Here is a 22500-nt window from a genome sequence, read left to right on the forward strand (position 1 = left end):
TGAGAAGAAAAATCATAACTATTATGGGTGAAGACAATTCATAATAATACACTGACCCTAATTTCAATGGTGAAGCAAACATCGTTCATCAAATGCATTGGATATTTTCTACGAACAGAAAGGAAAAAGATAACATTTGTGATACATAATCATTGCAGAACCAAACAATACCAAATTGCATTAAGCTTGATATGAAGCTGCAATCGAAACCAGTGTTCCTTTCCATGAGAACACAACAGGTTAACTTCTTAACGCTGTTCTGTGTTTTTTGTGAATTTATTTATAAGATTTTAAACAGATTTTATGGTAACGTTATTAAAAGGAATAAACATTATAATCCGCCAGAATGACATTAGCTAGAAAAACATTTCATAAATAAACTACCTTCGCATAACACAATGTATAAGGAACTATCCAAACCATAGTTGGATGGGCAGAGAAAGAGAAAATTTCTAAGGGCTCAAATTTCAATCTATAAAAAAATCATCACTCAATGCCACGCACATGTTGGCAAATAAGAACGTCTAGGGAACATGTCAGTACAATGCTATCATTTTATAGAAGTGTAGACACAATAACATGAATCTGGACTGTTCGAAGTTTATGTGATAATAAACTTTTAAATATTCCAAAATGACGTGTTGTCTTTGAAGAAGTGGATATTCTTTTCACAAAAAGTGGAGCTCGCACTCGCTTTTTCTCTCATTCTGTGTTTGTCAATTTCTCTCCCAAACACACGTAGATAGTGAATAAATAACTTTTAAGGTCATGTGCAAGCTGTTTCCATTTTCGTTATTTATCATTATTTTTTTAATAAGTATCAGCACATTCATTCAAAGTCTTTTTTATCCATCCAATCACGCAAAATAGTTTCTCTTACATATTGCATACACAAATTATACAAAACCCTGCTGATTAATTTCATCCCTTCCAACTGAAATATAAATTTTTTTCATTTAGCGTCTCATCAATTGTTTCCCTAAATGAGGTCGGTGCAAATGGAGCCTACCAAAAATATTATAATTGTGTGAATTCCTTATACTATTTACGTACACCTTTTCCCACCTATACATACAAATATTTTCTTTGCTCGTCATTCCATATCGTGTATGTGTATATAGGAGTATATATACATATACAGAATATATATGCTTATATATATTATATATACTTCGAGCAGGAATAGAAAGCTAAAATCCACACACACACACACACACATACACACACACACACACACACACACACACACACACACACACATATATATATATATATATATATATATATATATATGTCCATTCTGAAAGGATTTGTGTATCGCCATGATGAGCAATGCCATACTAGTCAGGGTTACGCATGCTAGGTTGGTCTGCTGTGAGGGATCGGACTAGAGTTTCTCACCATCACCAATCCGGAATGGCCAAAACCCGATACATGAATAAGGACATATCTATGGGCTTCGTCGTGCAATGGACTAGACACGGCTGCAGTTGTTGTTGTCTTATATATATATATATATATATATATATATATATATATATATATATATACATATATTTATATATATATATATATATATATATATATATATATATACACACACATATATATATATATATATATATATATATATATATATATATATATTATCATCATAAACCCTTACTAGTTCACTGCCGAACAAAGGCCTCAGACATGTCCTTCCACTTGCGTCTGTTTTGGTCTTTCTGTACCAGTCCACGCCCGCAAACTCTCTTAGTTCGTCAATGCAATGTCTTCTCATCCTTCCCCTGCTTCTTTTACAATCTTTAGGAATCCATTGTGTCATTCTTAATGTCCATCTATTGCCAGTCATTCCCTTTATATGTCCTGCCCATGTCCATTTCTTTATTTTTACATGATATTAGAATATCTTTAGTTTGCTCTCGTATCCATGCTGCTCTTCTGTTTCTTAGTGTTATTACCATCATTATTTTTCCATAGCTCTTTGAGCTATAACTCCCTTATGTTGTAAGGCTTAAGTAAGGCTCCAAGTTTCTGAAGCGTAAGTAATTACTGGTAGGACCATCTCAGTAAATACTTTTCTTTTTAGAGAAAGAGGGATTTTACTTTTCATAATCTTATTTTATTAACCAAATGTTCTCTATTCCATGCTTATCCTTCTTGTAATTTCGATCTCGTGTCCTGGCAAACACTTGCTGTCTGTCCTAAGTACGTATATTCATTAACAATCTATACAGGCTCATACAAAACTCTCATTTGTTGTCTGCCTATTCATTGAACAATATCTTAGTTTTACTCACATTCACTTTCAGTCCTTCATTTCTACTTTTTCTATTCAAATCTTCTATCATCTTCTGTAATTCCTCCCATGATTCATTAAACAAAACTATGCAATCTGCAAATCTTATGTTGTTGAGGTATCCCCATTAATATTAATTCCTACATTTTCCCGATCTAAATTCTTAAAAACTTCTACTAGGTATCTTGTGAATAATTTAGGAGAGATGGAGTCTCCCTGTTTAACTCCTATCTCACTATTTTTATGTAGGGTTAGGATTGCTTTACTTCCTGTATACATATCTTCAAGTGTCGTAACAAAAAATTCTTCTCATCATTGTTTTTAAAGGACTTTCATTACTGCTGATGTTTAATTAGAATCAAAAGCTTTATCATAGTCTATAAATGCCATACATACTGATTTATCATATTAAGTTGATTTTTCCATTAGCTGGTTTATTACATGGATATGGACAGTTGTTGAATACTCACTTCTAAAGCCTGCCTGCTCTCTTGGTTGATTAAAGTCTAGCTGAATTTCAAATCGGCCTTATATAATCTGGTAAATATCTTATATATTACGGATAAAGTTTTTCCAAAATGTATGTATACAGCATTCTTGCAGACATTTGGTGTAGAGTTGAGCCAGTTTTACTCCATCTATTATTATATCAATTGTTAGGCCATCTTTTCCTGCTGGTTTGCCTCTGTTCATGCCTTTTAATGCATTCTGTACTTTGGTACCGGATCAGGTATTTCATTATTTTTATTGAGGTTATTTCTGATATCACTATTGTATAGCATTGCATAGGACTCCTCTGCAATTTTTATCATCCTATGTCTATTGTGGATAATATTTACATTTTCATCTTATAAAGCAAACATCTGTTGGCACACTGTTCCAAGTCTTCTTTTCCTCAATTTAATGATTCTTCCTTATATATATATATATATATATATATATATATATATATATATATATATATATATATATATATATATATATAGTAATTTTATCACTTAGACTCGTGATTTCTATTTATTCAAATAAGCCAAAAATCCTCTTATTATATAATTCGTCTACCTCGGGATCATACACCCTAGGGGAATATCACTTTTTGCTAAAAGCTGGTTGATCTTTGATCTCGAGCCAGAGCGAATTCGATATTAAGAGGTATTTGTGACTTATATGGTCTTGCATGGGATTGGATTTATGGATTTGGGTTATATAGCCTGGTTCTGAGGTCGGAGAAGCCCTTCACATAAGGTTTCGTTTTGTCAGCCAGAGGATGGGGTTTGAAGAAATCCCGGAACGTGGCTAAAATAATAGCGACTATTACGAAATTTAACACTAACGCATATATTTCAGCTTAGAATTAAATTTCCAAAGGGAAGAAGTATTGTCTAAGTTTTCACAAACATATATACGTACTATATATATATATATATATATATATATATATATATATATATATATATATATATTTATGTAAGTATATACATATATATATATATATATATATATATATATATATCTATATACACATACATATTATACCCACATGCACACACTATCATCATCCATCATCCTCATCATTAACAGCCTTTCACTTGCGTCTGTTTATAGTCTTAATATACCCGTCCACACCCGCAAACTTTCTTAGTTCGTCAATCTATCGTCTTCTCTTCCCTTCCTTGCTTCTTTTGAAATGTATATGTATGTATGTGTATATATATATATATATATATATATATATATATATATATATATATATATATATATACTGTATATATATAATTACTAATGTATATATATATAGGCCTATATATATACTGTATATATATAATTACTAAGTTACAACGCTAGTTGTAAAAGCAGGATGTTATAAGCTCTAACAGGGAAAATAGTCCAATGTGGAAAGAAAATAAGGAAAAAAATAGAATAACCTGCCTGAGTGTACCTTCAAGAAAGAGATCTCTTACTCAACATAGTAAAAGACCATGGTACAGAGGCTATGGAGCTACCCAAAATAGAGAACGATGGTTTGATTTTGAAGTGTCCTTCTATCCTAGAATAGCTGCTTCTACACTTACCAAGAGGAAAGAAGCCACTTAACAATTACATTATAGCAGTTAAACCTTTAGTGAAAAAGAATATTTCTATGTAAGTGTTGCCAGGTGTATGAGGAAAGAGGATATGTGTTAAGAATATTCGGTGTATGTGTAGGCAAAGGAAAATAAGCCGTAACCAGAGAAGGATACAACGTAGCACAATCCGGCTAGTCAGAGGACCCGAGAACTCTGTAGCGGTAGCATCTCAATGGGTGGATGGTGCTTTGGCAAACACACACATATACATGTATGTATGTATGTATATATATATATGTATATACATATACACACACACACACATATATATATATATATATATATATATATATGTGTGTGTGTGTGTGTGTGTGTGTGTGTTATGAAGGTTCTGAATATTATGAATCCGCTGGAACAAATATGCTAAATATGCTAAATAAGCTAGAATTTCTGTATCTATTTCAAAGGCACTGTTTAAATTACAAATCTTCCTTGTGTTTTGTGATTTAAGGATAAAACTATGTATTTTTTATCAATTAAGTGACATTTAAAAAAAGCTTATTAAAAGGATAATAAAATAATTTAAGTAAATGCTGAAAAGCAATTTGAGAGGAAAAACTACTACTACTTCTATTATGAGAGAGAGAGAGAGAGAGAGAGAGAGAGAGAGAGAGAGAGAGAGAGAGAGAGAGAGAGAGAGACGTCAATTCACAACCCTTTCATGAATAAGGTATAGAAATAGAACTTCCGGAGACCATAAAACTTCAAGACGTAATAACTACTGTAAATATATTCTTAAAATTAAAGTCTACGATAACGTTAAGCTGGCCAATATACTTGTTAAATAGCCCCATCTCTCCAAGAGTTATATTCCTACCTCTACAAAAATGTAATAACTCGCTGTTGGTTATGAGGCAAACCATTCCTTCAAATATTCGTAAAATTCTATACTGTACACCCGGCTAACATACCAACATACTACCGAAATATTGTAAACCATACCAATGAAAAGTGTTGAAAAATTATTAAACAAAAGGAAAAAAAAAAAAAAAGTCTTATATGCAACTTACAAGGTTCGTAGATTGGCAAGTCCAAGAAACGTTGAATTTGCAATTGTGGATATAAAATTGTGTCGCAGATCAAGTATGCGCAAACGATTCAAGGTCTGGAACATCCCAATCGGAAGCGAAGTCAAACTGTTGTTGCTTAGATCACTGCGAAGAAAAATGACAATTAAAATTAATATTATCAAAGTATTAGGACAGGAGTGCATTGTAATGTAATGTTTACGTGGATATTTTCCACATAATTACTGTTGATACCAGCCTCGGGGAAAATTTAATGATGTTGAACTTATAATGTCAGGAGAAATTTATAATTTTTCTAGTATTCTTAAATGTCAAGGCTTCAGATCACACATTTAAAAATATTTTCAGTCATGAAAAATTCTTTTAGATAATAGAGTTAAATGTGTTAACGCAATTATATCAGTAGAATACATAAAAATGATCTCTGATGCCTTTGTTCGTAAAAAGTAAATGTATATTATAATTCGGTGGTTTTTATATTTTTACTGTTTCCACAACCTGAAACACATTAGAAATAAGAAAATGAGAGAAAAACTTTCCCAAGTTATTATCTCATTATGCTCCTTTGTTATACTATCGTTTGCACAATACAACGCTAAGAGTTTCAATTTCACATATGTACCTGAACCTGTGGATTGTTTAAATTCATCTCCCAAACGATGCAATGAAATGACATTTGTCTTAATTTCATTATTAGGATTTCCCATAGGATCGATAACATGACTATTGTTGAACATCTATATATTGAGACGAAATTGTAACCCAGAACAATTTGAACAATGTAACGTTGATCTTCCCGGGTCATGCTCTGGAAACCCTGACACGGAATTCGCGCCCCTGGCACCAATTATGCAGACAGGTAGCATATATACAGTACACCATGGTAACAATAACTAAATAAACAAACACATGACAAGGAATCTCTTGCTGCTGACTTTATCGCTCACTCAGATACCGGATGTTAATGTTGACCTGGACTGTTGACATTGACAATGAACGAGAGCTAATGAATATGTAAAAAAAAAAAAATAACTTTTTAACCCAATAATCTCGTCCATGTACAACAGTATTTGGGGGGAATATAATTAGAACTTATCTGATTGAAATCTGTTATTTGATATGAATATGGACTATTTCTAAGCCTTGGCAACATTACAAACATAGCGATAAACTGAAATTACAATATTGTAACTCTAATCTTGTCATTTCATTATGACATAAGAACACTTGGGCTTACACACCTAGGACAAATGATGTGAATAACTAACAAAAAGTATACATTATGATATCACAAATAGTAGTGTAAACCGTATTCCATGTCGTGAAAATGTACCTTTTATTATTGAATAAAAAGTTCAAAGATCTCGATTAATGACGAGAGGGAATATGGGTCTCGAATACTTGACAAAGATATATAATAATAAAGCCTATAAGAAATAATTAGAAGGAAAAGAAACAATTTTTAACGGTTTATCTTCTGACTAATTTATTAACGATGACATTCTTAAACATTAACGTAATAATGATAATTTTTCCACTTCAGCAGTTTTCATAAATTTCAAATTGAGAGAGAGAGAGAGAGAGAGAGAGAGAGAGAGAGAGAGAGAGAGAGAGAGAGAGAGAGAGAGAGAGAGAGAGAGAGAGGAGCTCAAGTATCATTTACTGCAGAAACCATCATTCTTTATTTTTCTTCCCTCTATTCCCACATAATATTCTACAATTTTTAACTAAGCCTTTGGGCATTTTACTTTATTATTAACAACACATTACCCTTAACAATCCAATTCTTAACTGAATATATAGTGCAAAACTTATAATGAATTGTCTATTCATATTTAGCTTCATGCACTGCTTTTCTTTTATAGAGTAATATTTTTTCTTGGGTATCTTCTAAATAAGGAAATTAACTGTTTCTAGATCTTTAGAAAATGCAAATATTCGAAATTTTATTTGTCTACGACCATAAGCTTAGACTTGAAAAGAATCATCTTGATACAGACTTTAACATTCAGTCTCAGTATGGATGCAAACTCTGTGGTTTTGTAAGGCAAAAGGTCTTTCACTGACAATTTTCGCAAATTTCTAGTCGGAAACTTTCACTACACAGACTATCTGTCTGTTCCTGAACAAATTGATATTCATCTTAGTGACCCTACCCCTCTAATGACAATAGGCAAGATTAGAAAATTTTTTAATCTACTTATGAAGACCCATGATAAAAATCTGAACGCTGATCAAAACATCTCGTTACAAACTCAAAACCTTATCCTGGGAGTCCTGGGCCCACACCCCCAGGTAAAAAAAAAAAAAAGTGTAAATAACTATTATAAGGCGTAAGATATGCTGAAGATGGAAGCATCTTAACGACCTCCTTATCATTCATTTCCACATCCTAATGGTTGGGTTATCATTTCGTTCTACACAATAGAGTCCAATTTCTGGGTCCAAACCCTCGAAGGATATATCTAGAAGATCAGTAGAAAACGTTCCCCATGATAATCTTACAACGATGTGGGTAAATCATGAGACGCAATGCAATAACACGCTAACAACCTGACAACGTCTCCATCAAAGATCAAGCAATTTTCGAAAACATCCTACAAGAGTGCTCCTCCTCCTAATGGCCATTTTGCGTAACTCGGTCTTCCTGTCATGGCCACAATCACTCTCCTCAGATTATACAGATAGTCACAAACACACACACATACACAATTATGGTAGGTTGACTAATTAGGGTCTCTAAATATTCTATTGGTATTCTTGGTCATCTGACTGCGTGACCTGCTTTTACCCGTATGCTGCGTGACGCATCTAATAAAAATCGAAGTAATGCAAAAGAAAGTAAAGCCCCATACATTTCATTTATTATTCTTAAAGTAGACCAGGAGATTAACACCAAGTGTGGCGCAAACACTTCAAAAGAAGTAAAATTATAAATGATTATAAAAAAGAGCTTGTCGACCAAGATGAAACTCACTAATTGACAAATCATTCAATCAACGACAAAGAGAAAAATATTTATTTTTTCAAACATTTAAAGCCTAAGTATATCTAGTCTTTATGCACAAAAGTGAACCAATATCCTACCTCAATTCCAGACACATTACAATATTTCCTTTGTGGCCTCTCAGAAAAATATGATTTTAACATACTGGTTTTAATGAAGCAGCTGGTAATCAAGGAATGGCTTCGTTGATTTATTTTTCTAATAGAGTGAAAAACTCATTAAAACCTGTCTAGTATGCGTGATCATTTCATTTCAGAACAACTTTTAGATACGACACTGCATAGTGCAGATAATCGTTTATAATATTCTTACATATAAATTTTGACACACAATGACTTATATGCACACCAAAATATAAATGACAGATATTATAAGAGTAAAGTCATTTATAGAAAAAAAATCAGGATATGAATCACCCATGCAAATACTTATGATATTATCTTAAAAATAAGTAAACGCAATCTCTTCTATTATTTCCTGAGGTTTTCTTTATAATTGTCACTTTAGTCCTGATTGAGGTTCACAATCTGGTATCAGAAAGAAATGAAATAACACATCCACCAATATTACGGTTTCACTGATGCAATTTATTTTCCATACGACAAAATGCAGCCCAATAAACCTTGCTTAATCCAGACCCCCACACAACGAATAATCCAAAGCTGACATCGAACAAACCGCTTTCATTGCGTTTCTACCAGATAGGTTCATCATATTAACGCAATAATCTTACCCCTGTCCTTCTCCCTTGGTCTCAATAAAGAGAAATAATAACTTCTCACAATTCTATTAAATGAGAAAAGCTACGTTATAAATATTTTGCTCAGATATCGAAAACTGAACTTTCTTAATATAAAAATATTAGAAGAATCAGTCAGATCCCCACCAGTGATTATGCTTTCTATGGCTTCATATTATAATCATAATTCCATTTGCACACCATTTTCACCAGTGCATAAAAAGCAGGAGGAAATGAAAATTCGGCGAGGTGTTTGTCAGTAGTGTGCGAAAATTATTCCTTAGAAATCTGGATCAAAATACGGTAAAGCCAAACGAAAATTCCGGGCTTTGAAATCAACCCCAAATTAAAGCTGGAGTTCCGCTTTAGCTGCATACAACCATGTTTTAGACTAGATAAGAATCAAAATTAAAAAAGGAAAATACTTTGTTGACAATCAATCCCATAAATAATCAGACAAATAGATGACAGCTACTATTTTTCCCTCATTTCAAATAACGCAAAATTCTAAAATATATTTCAAATAAACTATTCAATCTTAACTTATGGACGCACTGACATAAGCGTTCTTAGTTAGCATTTTCAATGGCAACACTCATATAAAGGTTAATTAACTTAATACTCCTATCAATCTCTTGCAGATACCTAGAATTCAAAATCCTTAAGAGGAAATGACATATAGACTTTGTAAGGAAAATAAAACAAATGAATACATCTTATTTGACGGAAAGTACATGGAAAGTTAAAGAATCTTCAAACACTGCTCGTATAAAATGAATAAATAAGTAAAATAAGAAAAAAAAAAAACCTAAAGTATACATGTTCGCTGCTTCAAAACAAAAGGGAAATAGGGATTTGCGTAAGCAGAAAACAAGGTTAAAAATAGTCGCGATTGGTGGGGGGTGATCAAACTGGCTCTCCCTCGCCCTCACCACAATTACTCGTGGTTAACGAACCAAGATTACAACTGTGGGTACATACGAGATATGAAACCCAACGATATATATATATATATATATATATATATATATATATATATATATATATATTTATTTATATACTGTATATATATATATATATATATATATATATATATATACTCACACACACACACATATATATATATGGATTAATATCAACACAACATCGTGTTCAAATAGAAATAAATTTCTACCTCATACCTGGGATCGAACGCTAGCCCCTTCTATATATATATATATATATATATATATATATATATATATATATACATATATACATATATACACACACACACACACATATATATATATATATATATATATATATATAATGCAAATATATGCGTGTTTGTATGAGTATACATGTGCATTCACTGATTTGTACATTATCAATAGCATGGGACCTTGATACACATGAAAAGAAAATTGTTAAAAACGAAGGAAACCAAGTGTTTGAGTGTATCTGCATGAATGAAGCTGAAAGAAAGGTTTGTAAAATTACATTGCGGAGGCTAAAGCAGAGCCCGATTTCCAGAGGCAAGTTACAGAATGACGTTGCAAATTGGACAAAACTCCATTCAATTTAAAAAAAAAAAAAAAATAGATCGATGGACGGTACAAATTGGCTAACTTTCTTTTGACGGAGATAAGAATCCCAAAGTTTGTGTCGATCAAATTCTGATCAACTGGACGTCGTTTCAATTCCTTCAGAGAATTGGCTGATAAACAAATGGTCGTTACAGGAATCATGAAAATTTTCCAGCATGGAGTTTCTATATCATCGTCGTTATCTTGTTATTACTGAATAAGCTTTCTAAATCTGTTGTAACTGGTGACTGAAATTTTATTTTATGATAATTAGGGATCATGTTCTACTAAAATTGATTTTCTGTTCATAAAGAATGTTGATTACTCCTTTTCCCTACACTTTTTCCAGAACCGAACTGAATACCAAAATTCCCTCGAAAAGTCTATTCGGCTACTTTGATGAAACCCAATATATTGCCGCATTATTACAGGAAAAAATTCGGTTATTCCAGAATGAAAATTCTAATACCTTTACAAGGGTCTTTACGAGAGCAACTATGCTACATATCATTCAAGACATATACTGAAGAAAGGAATATCTTAGAATTCTCCTTATGAAAAAATATAAACAAAGCTTAATTTTCTCTCTTCTCTGAATAAATGGACACATGATTCAACACTATCTTTTGTCATTACCATTTGTAGTTATGTGTACTAACAGATAATGACGTAAACACTTGTTTCATATCCGAAGATTGTTTTTCATGATTACTTTACCTCAAGGAGACATATCCATCAAGCAAAACTATTGTTTCCCTTTACTTTTAACGTTGAAGTTTTATCTCACTACGGTACACACTAAAAACCTTAATCAAATCCTAAATTCCCGTTATAATACCACAAGGAAAATACCACAGGTGGCCAAATCCTATTGAATAATAATTCAAATGCATATATTATAAATTTGTCTATCTCTTTTTGCATTGCTCGAGTATGTGATGAACATTATTGTCCACAAAGGAGGCTAATTAAGTTTCATCAAATGTTTTTAAATCACCATTGATTGATGGTACATATGTTATATCACAAAAATGCGTTCTATTTGAATATATCAGGATTACTTTTACATGGGTGAATATACTTGACATGACTTTGCGATTTCACAAGCGTCATTGGTTATTGATTAGTAATTTGGAAGAATGGCAACCACGAATACATAAATGGACATTCCTTACGCAAAATCTTGCCACGAAAAACGGAAAAGTACACAGAAAAGATCATTTACAAAACAGATAAAAAAGAAGTATGTCTATAAGCAAATGGAAGCATTTACATATGGATATTTGGGCGTGAAACCTAGGTCAGAGAGGCTTTCCAGGCTTCAGCTTGTTATTAACAACATATATTCCGAGAAAATAGAAAAGCCTTACTACTATATACGAGACCTAATTATCACGACAAGTAACGTGGCAACACAACCGAAAAAAGGATTGGTCACAAAACCCTTTAATGTTTTTGTTCCATCGCAAAGGAAAAGGAGAATCATATCACATATGAATGAGGGCCATTAGGGTTTAACAATATACAGAAAATTACACACTTCAAAGAAGAAATATTAACAGCAATAACGAACACAAACACACACAGATGACCGTAATCAGAACTTACTGATGATGTATGATTATGATCGGATTATAGAAATATAACACAGTTTATAAGGGATTACTTTGATTTACCTGCCCTAGCCTCTGTGTCATTGAAACCAATTAGGAAAGGAAGCCTACACAAAAATTGACATACACCATATAATTATTGACAATGTAACGGATATACAGTAAGTATATATATATATATATATATATATATATATATATATATATGTGTGTGTGTGTGTGTGTGTGTGTGTGTGTGTGTGTGTGTGTAATATTGTGGGAGCTCTGGTACGAATAGCGTTAATCCTGGATTCAGCAATAAAAGTAAGAATGTGACGCAGAGTATAGTATTTTTCCTCTAGCCTAACTTGTTTATATACACATCGACACATACATATATTTATATTAATTTCATTAGTAGTGAAGACTGAGCAGCCTATCCCGGTTGTGTCATACTCATGTAAAATTTTTATGAATTCTAAAGCAGACTGGAATGGCATATTGGGTGATCTATTGCGATTGAATTGGTTACAATTGTATAATATTGTTGATCCTATTGTTCCTTTGAATGAGAATCTAGTCAACATAATTGATAGGCGTATCTCATGTGCTAAGGTGTCGCGTGAAAGACAAACCCTTGTTCAATGATGAATGTAGACTGCATACTTGGAGATGCAGGAGGCCTATTATCTTTGGAGGGTAACAAATCATATATGACTTGGAATAACTATACTCAGCTTAGAGATCTTGCTCAGAAAGTTTATGCTTCAACTGAAAAGGAATACAATTTAACCATAAAAGAAACCATTTCTGGTACAACCCAGGAACATAAGCGGTGGGCTACCCTTAAATCTGCACTCTTTGGTGCAGCTGTAACAGTTCCTCCTTTACATAAACCAGATGGTTCTGTCACTCACTGTCCAAAGGAAGAGGCAACTCTTTTGGCTGATGTGTTTGGCAGTAAGCAGAGTAATGAAAAACTTGACCTTCCTCATTCCTGTTTCGCTGAGGCTAAACTAACTAGTTTAGCTTTTTGATATCGTGAAATTAAAGATCTCTTGATGGACCTTGATACTTATATAGGTGTAGACCCAAATGGTATTTTCCTTTGTATTTTATAAAGACTGCAGATTTCTTAGCTCCAGAGTTATCTGTTATTCTCTGAAAGTTAGCAAAGCAAGGTTCTTTTAGCACTTGTTGGAGAATTGGTAATGTTACTAAATTATGTAAATGTGTTTGTGGTTCCTCAAGCCCAGCTGATCACCACCCAATTTCCAAAACTCTCATATTATCTAAAGTTTTTGAACATCTTTTGGTAAAACGTCTAAATAGGTTTGCTGAAGGTAATCATCTGTTCCCAAGTTCACAATTTGTTTTCGTAAAGGCCTTGGAGCATGTGATGCCCTTCTTATAATCTCCAATGCTGTACATAAATACCTTGATTGTGGCCAGGAAGTTCGTATGATTGGCCTTAATTTTAGTGATGCCTTTGACTGTGTTAATCAGGAGGCCCTTGTTTTCAAACTCAAACACTTGGGAGTGAGTGGGTCTTTTCTTAGTATCATTATAGAATTTTTAAGTAATAGATCTTAAAAGAGTTGTTGTTGATGGGCACCATAGTGAGTATAGGAATGCGATATCTGGTGTCCCTCAGGGTAGTGTTCTTGGCCCATTACTTTTCATACTACAGTATTTACACATGACATGAGGTTTGACCTAGAAAACAAGCTTGTTGCATATGCAGATGATGCTACTCTTTGCATCAATTCCATCTCCTCACTATAGATCTGTGGTTGCAGAATCCCTTAATAAAGATCTACCTCAAATTAGCACATGATGCAAATTATGGGACATGAAATTGAATCCTAACAAATCTCAAACTATGATTGTAAGTAGGTCGAGGACAAAGGCTCCTCAACATCCGGATTTCAGCATTAATAATATTTTTTTAGCTCTGTATGGCCCTTTTAAAATTTTATGAGTGATTTTTGACTCTAAATTTGGCTTTGAGAAACACATTAGGTCTGTCTCTTCTTCAATTCCACAAAAATTGGCTTGTTGAGAAATCTTGTAAAGATTTTCTGTGATCAAGTTATTCTGTTGAAGAGTTTTAATTCCTTCATTCTACCTTGTTTCCAGTATTGTTTTCACGTCTGATATTTATCTGCTGATTCTTATTTTAATTTGTTGGACAGGAACTTATGGTCTATTAAATTACTTATTCCTGATCCCTGGCACCGTTGTTCAATTAGATCATTATGAATGTTGCATTAGATTTTTTTTATAATTCTGACCATCAGTTGAGTAGGAGGATAGGGTTCCCATGCACCCATATGATACATTTCTTTTTAACCTGCATTTTTAAAACCCATGAGGTCTCTGAGAACGGAATTTCCTTTGTTCCAATTCCAAAAAATGTTCCATGTGGGTCGTTCAGCCTTTTTTTTCTATGCCATCTTAGATTTCTTGGTAAGTAAAAGTTAGGGTATGGGGCAATATAAAGGGCATTTTCACATAGAAAGAAATTGATAACAGGTATAAATTGAATATCGTTAGATTAGGTATGATCTCCACTTTCACAAGAAATCCTTAGTTATTTAATTGGTGTATTGATGACATCGTCATGGTCAAAAGGTCATGTTAAATGGACACCAAGTTAAAATTCTTGCTCTTCTTTATTATTATCCACCCTGCACCTAAGTAAACGGATATATTGGATATCTTCTATGCTTAGTGGAAAGTGTGTATGTGCAGGAAGTTTTAAAACAAAAGGAATTATTTAACTTGAGGACAAGTTAAATAAAATCCGAAAATATTGACAAATTGTGGTTTTATACTGACTTTACCATGTGGGTGTGCCTTTTGAATACAGATGATTAATATGACTGTTTTGCAAATCAGTTCATGCTTTATACATGATTATTAACACTTTTTTCCCTAACAGGTGAAAGTAACTGTACCAACCTTTTTAAAAATTATGCGTTGGTGCTAAAGTTTATAAACTGACAGTGTAGTCTTTTCAGTGTTACAGGATGTGCAGACAACTGATATTTTGAATAATGTTTTATTCGTGTTGTATTAGATATCTGTTGGTATGCCTGCCTGCTTGTGGTTAACAGGTGGTGGATAATTATGTCTTTTTTTCACGTAAAGACTAAATGGACTAACACTTGGGTTGTGGTGCTGCATGCTTAATTGTAGTTGCTGATGGTGATCTCAGCATGTCAAAAGCAAAGAAAGGTAGAACTTATCATGATTGCAATTTAGAGGAACTGCAGAAGCCACCCCTTGTATGAATTTTCCTTGTCAGTGGCATAAAACATGGTGAATTCATACCACTTAACAATTTCAGGTGATCTCCCTAGGAGATTCTTGAAATGTTGCATGGCCTACATGAGAAACGGTTCCTTTTGCCTTATATGGAAACTGTGCGTTGGTTAATTCCAGACAATCTTGATTTTAAGGACTTCGAAATCATAGGCTATCATCGGAGATGTTATCAAGCCTTTTACTAAACACCAGGATTGTTTGGAATGTATTGTATCAGACGATGGACCATCAACAATTTGATCCGCTTAAAAACTATCAACCTACTCCAAGAACGTTTTTCCACCAGAAAACCTTGAGATTAAAGTTTCCGGAAGGACTGAACACTGTGTCCAGTGCACATCTTCCAGGTGAAAGGCAGCAGCTTGGACTCCTAAAATCCCAAGCCCTAAAAATAAGAGACAATCAGGCAAAGATTTGTTCGCAAGAGAGGCTTGTTTCCACAAGTTCTATCATATACCATTCAAGCTGGGACATGTTAAGCATTTATATTGAATATATCAAGATAAAAAGTTTGTACATTATCAAAGCTCAGTTGAAGTAGTTCTAGATTTCATACATGAAAGGGGGCTTAAACAGAAGGAGGTAGTGCAACTTGGAACTCTCCACAACTTGATCACTGTGGATTTCCAAATCAAGATTCCAGAAGTGATACGCTAACAACCTGACTTCAAAGACACAAAATTAATGAGTGTATTACCTTTACACAAGTGATTCCTGGAGACAATGGCATGCATAATCTACAACCTGGTGTATATCACTAGCATCTCTGTTTACTCAGGCATATAAGCTTCATTCCAAAGATAAATTCAAGAATGTTGCCTTGCACTTACACAATGTTGTTCATCAACGATTCATCACCACTTTCTTGGTCTCTTACAGTGGATGAGCTAGATACCAGGGCAATAAAGAATACCTCCCAACTGGGGCTTTTGATAGCTAAGGTGAGTTTTAACTATCATTGTGTTCTAACACCTTTGGAACAATATCATTAGTCAATCAAATCCTATATAGTTAACTGCGCTCTATTATAAATCACGTATTTATTCCATTTGTTTCATCTCTAAGACATCTGCCATGCTGTGACAAAGGGTAGAAGTTACCTAAGCACATCCTCCTTCGCAGTACCGTACGTCAGCTAAATAAAAGCAAGCCACTCACCAATATACTTCATAGATTAGGTCACTGTAAGTCATATGATTTTGGCTTTCTCTCACTCTCCAAATTGCTACTTGTGAATTCAATAAAGTTTTTCATGTACAGTGGGGCAACTACTTGAACAAAATAACTACAAACGTCCAAGATTCAAACGTGGTGAACAGCACTGGAGGGATCATGATACAAGAAGTGAAACCAAACACTGACACTGCTAACTAAGTTAGATCCATCTGACTAATGCAACGTAATAAGACTCATTATTTGAAAGTTGAAACCCCAATGTTACCCCCTTTTCATTTTTATGGATGAGTAGTGCCCGGAGTTCCAATAGGAGCTACGTTCATTTCACCCGTCAGAAACAATATGATGTACTTTAGAGTGCATCCAAGAGTACCGATTGTGGTTACTTTTGCGAATGGTCAATGGCATTAAATAAATACAACAGGTCCCTGGTGTTTGGAAGCTTCATTTCAGCTACTAGCAAAACCCATATCGAAAGTCAACCATTGACTATTTCAAACCTTGTCAATTAGCTGTTCGTTCTTATTAACGTATCTTTAAAATAATAACTCCCAAAACCCTCAATATTATCTCTAAACAGGTTCTATCTCAACGATTTCCTAGGTTCATGCATGCCACATACAGTTCTTTAAAATAAATTCAAACTTCATAAACACCAGTTACACAAAGGGCCTTTATTCAACATAACATCCTAATTGCATAAACTACACTGTTCCTCAGCTATTAGTTCTTATGTCCCTTGCCTCCCTTTCTCTCTAAAAATACTAACATTTACTTTAACTGGTAAACAAAGTAACTTTATGCCTATAATTCTGTCAGTTATTAGTAACATTACTTAATGGGGATAATGAAGAGAAACTTTAGAAGCTTGCAATAGAACTGTGCAAGAATATGAAGGTAAATGGAAAGGGGAAGATGAAACAATGAATTTCAATTAGATACTCCAAGAATGGCAATGAGTGGTTTGTTCAACTATATGAATTGGACAATGGCAGGATGAAAGAAGAGCTTAATCTCAAAATAGGAGAAGAAATGATGGTAGCAGTGGTTGTACACAAGGCTATGAAATTGAAAAGGAACATGTGAATGAATTAAGATTGCACTCCTTTAGGGATGTCAAGTATTGAGTCTGAATGCAAGCGTAAGGCAAAAAATTTTTTTATCGCAATTAAAATAGACTTTATATGATGCGTGCGTCATAAGAAATGTTGAAAGGGCAGGTAATGAGACAATACATAAACATGGTATTCTGCAAAGACTTATTCATGTGGAATAAAATTCCTTGATGAAAAGGTGTAAAGTCAGAGGTGTTCAAAGGCAAAAGGAGAAAGGCCACATACAAATAGATGGATTTATAGTTTGAAATAGGTACTTTGAATAAATGGCCTTACTATCCAAGAAGGAGCAAGAGCACATGCAAAAGAGAGGTGAAATGCAGTGTGTGGGTTGATATGTTCGTACGGTATATGAGTCAACTACTGTACTGTCGTGGATACTTTCTGCTTAGTAGATTCATCTATAAGTCAGCAGCTTAAAGGTTTAAAGGTTTAAAGGTCGCTCATGAATGGCAGAGGCAAGGAACAGTGACAATGCCCTATACATATGATTACCGCTTATCCCCCCTCTCCACCGAAGCTAGGACCAGGGAGGGCCAGGCAATGGCTGCTAAGGACTATAGGCTATCCGAAACCCCCTATCCTTAGCTCAAAAGTATGGTGAGGTTGCAGACACTCCAAGAAACTATAGAGCTTGATCCGGTCTCGAACCCCAGTCCAGCGGATTGCTAGGCAAGGACGTTTCCAAGAGGCTACCACAATCCTAAACGATGATTGTGGCAGTAATCAATGTTATTATTTTTCTCCAGCCAAAACCTGTTAATAAAACGGATTATCTTTATGTGTCTGAGATGTTTCGCTTCTCTTCCTTATCCTCATTTTTATCTACTGACTACCATAATTTCTAGTGACTAACAAATACTAGTGTGAGTTCAATAATCACTGTAAACATAAATACGCTTTGCTTACGTTTCCATGGGGAGACTGGCAAAATTATTACAGTGTTAAGGATTTCCCTCAGCGACCGTTTCACGTTAGTAACTTTTAGTTGTTAAATATTTTCATTTTGATGCCATTGAATTCCATAGAACCCCGTTCCGAATCTTTTGAAGTTCGTGATGCTAGAAGAGGTTCAAACGTTTATGACAAAATAGATCAGGCCTTTAACGTCACAACAGCAGAACGGGCGTTTTTGCAATCTTTAGTTAATCTATGGAGCATGAAGTTGAAGCCTACAAAAACTCGAGGTATGATTGTAAGTAGGTCGAGAACAGTGGCTCTGCAAAATTCATATCTCTGCATTGATAATGTTTCTTAACTATATACAACGTTTTAAAATTTTAGGTGTGATTCTTGACTGCAAACTTTCCTTTGAAATACACATTCGGTCTGTTTCTTCTTCAACTGGACAAAAATGGCTTTTTGAGATAGTCTTTTAAGAATTTCGGTGATCAGTATATCTTAAAAGAATGTTTTAATTCTTTCATTCAACATTTTTTCGAGTATTTTTCTCCAGTCTGGTCTTCAGGTGCTGATTCTCATCTTAATTTGTTGCACAAAAGCTTCTTACTCCTGATCTTGATATGAATCTCTGGCACCATCGTTCTGTTTGTTTTTCATACATGTTGCATAAGATTTTTCATAATTCTGACCATCCTTTGCATTTAGATTCTCCCAGACTGTACCATCCTGTGCGTGGTACTAGGTATGCAATTATAAGCCTTGCATTCTCCGTCATTAGGCTCAACACTATACAGCATTTTACAAGTTTTATTCCGGCTGATCATTCCAGATTGTGGAATGATCTTCCTAATTTGGTGAAACTTCTGAAGATCAAACTTACAGCGAATGTTTTTATGTTGAACAGGCTGACACAAGTCTCTCTTCATAGCTTAGATATGACAAGACCTTTTAACGTTATGACTGATTTTAAGACATTTTTAAACTTCTATTCATTATTTCTCATATAGTTTATGTATTTCCTTATTTACTTTCATCGGTGAGCTATGTTTCCTTTGTGAACCTTGGGCTTATAGTATCCTACTTTTCCTACTACGGTTGTAGCTTAGATGATGATGATAATAATGATAATAATAATAATAATAATAATAATAATAATAATAATAATAACAACAACAACAGCAATAATAAAAATGATAATGATAACAATAATAATAATAATAATGATAAAAATAATAATGATAATAATAATGAAAATAACTATAATAGTAATAATAATAATAATAATAATAATAAACATAAACATAATAATAATAATAATAATAATAATAATAATAATAATGATAATAATAATAATAACAACTAGCAGAACCCGTGTAAATTACACGAAATTATATTTTCAATACTAATTACCTTGTTCCTAACCTATACATGTTTGAATAAAATGTCCCGAGATTAATTTTATAATCTTGGTTATGGAAATTGATAGAATTCAATTTTTTTGTCTAATATTTAAAAAAAAAAAAGTCAGGTGCTAAAGACAAAATTGGGAAAACTATATAAGATGTGCTTTGGTTATGTAATCAAAGTCTAATGTGAATTTGTAATAGTATACCATGAAATTATTTCCGTTTTCTTTAAAGAGTGACACAAAATAAATAACATACATGCTATCGTATTAATATATAGATGATAATAATAATAATAATAATAATAATAATAATAATAATAATTTCAATATCTACCCAACAAGGATTAGAACATATGCCTCACATCTGATACAGAACAAGATAGTCGGCTTAGCCATGTTGCATTCGAGAGAAATTTATACTGTAGAATAATAACCTAATTGCACATTTTCATAGCTGAAATGATATATCAACTGTCTGGTTCGAAACAGATTCAGTCAGAGGCTCGAATCTTGTCCCTAACAGATGATTTAATATCAGGTATGCACTCCTGTGAGGACGGTATTACCAAGAAAGAAAATATTACTACAAACTTTTTTTTTATTTATTATTTAGAAGTATGAAAGTCATATGTTTTAATGACAAAAAAAGTGAAATGCCAAATTTTACAAACTAAGTGACTTTCGCATTGAGATTTCAAATACTTTATTAGTAGAGACTCCTGAATCTGACTGGAATATTTACGCCAGTTCGTTATCTGCCTCAGTAATGCAATGCATAAGCCCTCGTCTTTACAAAATTGCCAATTTCAATATATGAAGCAACGCGAAGGACTGAAATGTGTTTATCACGCCGTGGTGTTACACAACACTTATAAGGAAACCTTTCAGGTTATTGATAGTTAGCGCTCACCTTGCTTTCTCGTTTTAAAGCAGCCGGATTTGCACGTTGCATAAGAGCTGGCTACATTGTTCCCTTTGTTGCATAATTGGACTTTGCAATTAATGTAATGCACTTTCAGGAATCGTTATAATTTTAATTGGAATACATTGCATATCTATATCTCGCATACGATCGAACTAGAGACATTTGGGGTTTGAGATGAGGTTGCTTATAACCATACTATACAGAAGTCATAAAAAAAATTGTAGGCCGAGTACAACACAGCACCAGTTTTAAAAGTTATGTACTATGCAGTGACCCATGTCATGGTGTTTAATCTGAATAACATAAAAATTGCGCACATCATCATTACTATAGTAGTAGTAGTAGTAACTTCAGATTGATATTACAGAAAGTCCTAACTGACAAACTTAATCGGTTCCAAGAAATTGTTTGTAAGTCGAATTTTGTGAAATGTTGGCCTAACTCCCATGCCAACAATTTTCAGCTGCAAAAGTCAACAAATTATCCTGTTTCATGTTGAAAATGTCGTCTAGTTTACTGCATTAAATAATATAATTTTATTACAGTATTTCATTATGAACTTTTGATATAATACCTGAGATTTATGATTTCTGTTGGATTTTTGTTTGTCGAATGCTCAGAAGTTGGGGACCTTCCGTATTCGGTGCTGATTAAATGCAAGTTCGTAAGTTGAAAAAAATCCTCCATAATATTTTTGATGTAATGTTAACATGACATTGTTCATTGAAGGCAGCCGAATTTTTTTCATTGGAAAAATTTCGAAGATCCAATCAAAACCTATTTCGAATAAATACTGTCTATCCAGATGTTACTTAATTGAGAAATAAAAATGTATTCCATATAATAGTGTTACCTTCTTTTTAAGCGCGTAGCTAGAGATTTGGGGTCCTGGAGCTGAGTTAGTAAAGAAGTCCCCTCCCCTATACTCTAGCGAGTTGGTAGTAATTTTAAATGCATACATATATACTTTTATTTTTTTTTTCCCTGCTTTGGAGGTCACCCTCTCTTGGAGGGCCGAAGGGCATTTTCAAAAAGGCACCTCGTAACGTAAACGGAGTTTATATCTTTCGTGAAATCATAATGCAGTCCTAGCATTAAAACTTTAGCACTCTTTTCACATGCAGTACAAACAAGTGACCAGAAGCATCGACTACACACCAACGTTTATGGACTGCATATAATATCGATGAATTTGGATTTTTTGAAATTTTACAATACGGTAGGGCACTGGGGCAAGGGTGAAACTGGAAGTAAAAGTGAACTCAAATTTTAAAGACGTTG

The 22500-nt window shown here is 33.5% G+C and overlaps 1 protein-coding gene across 1 annotated transcript in view; it reads right to left on the reverse strand.

Annotated features, from left to right (window-relative positions):
* LOC137634349 (G-protein coupled receptor GRL101-like) overlaps positions 1–22500 on the reverse strand; it is a 376114-nt gene that overhangs the window by 97496 nt on the left and 256118 nt on the right. Inside the window, exon 16 of the mRNA XM_068366747.1 lies at positions 5439–5582. Within this exon, the coding sequence (XP_068222848.1) occupies positions 5439–5582 (144 nt within the window). The remainder of the gene's footprint in view (positions 1–5438; positions 5583–22500) is intronic.

The sequence above is a fragment of the Palaemon carinicauda genome, chromosome 44 (genome assembly GCF_036898095.1).
Source record: "Palaemon carinicauda isolate YSFRI2023 chromosome 44, ASM3689809v2, whole genome shotgun sequence".
Classification (NCBI taxonomy): domain Eukaryota; kingdom Metazoa; phylum Arthropoda; class Malacostraca; order Decapoda; family Palaemonidae; genus Palaemon; species Palaemon carinicauda.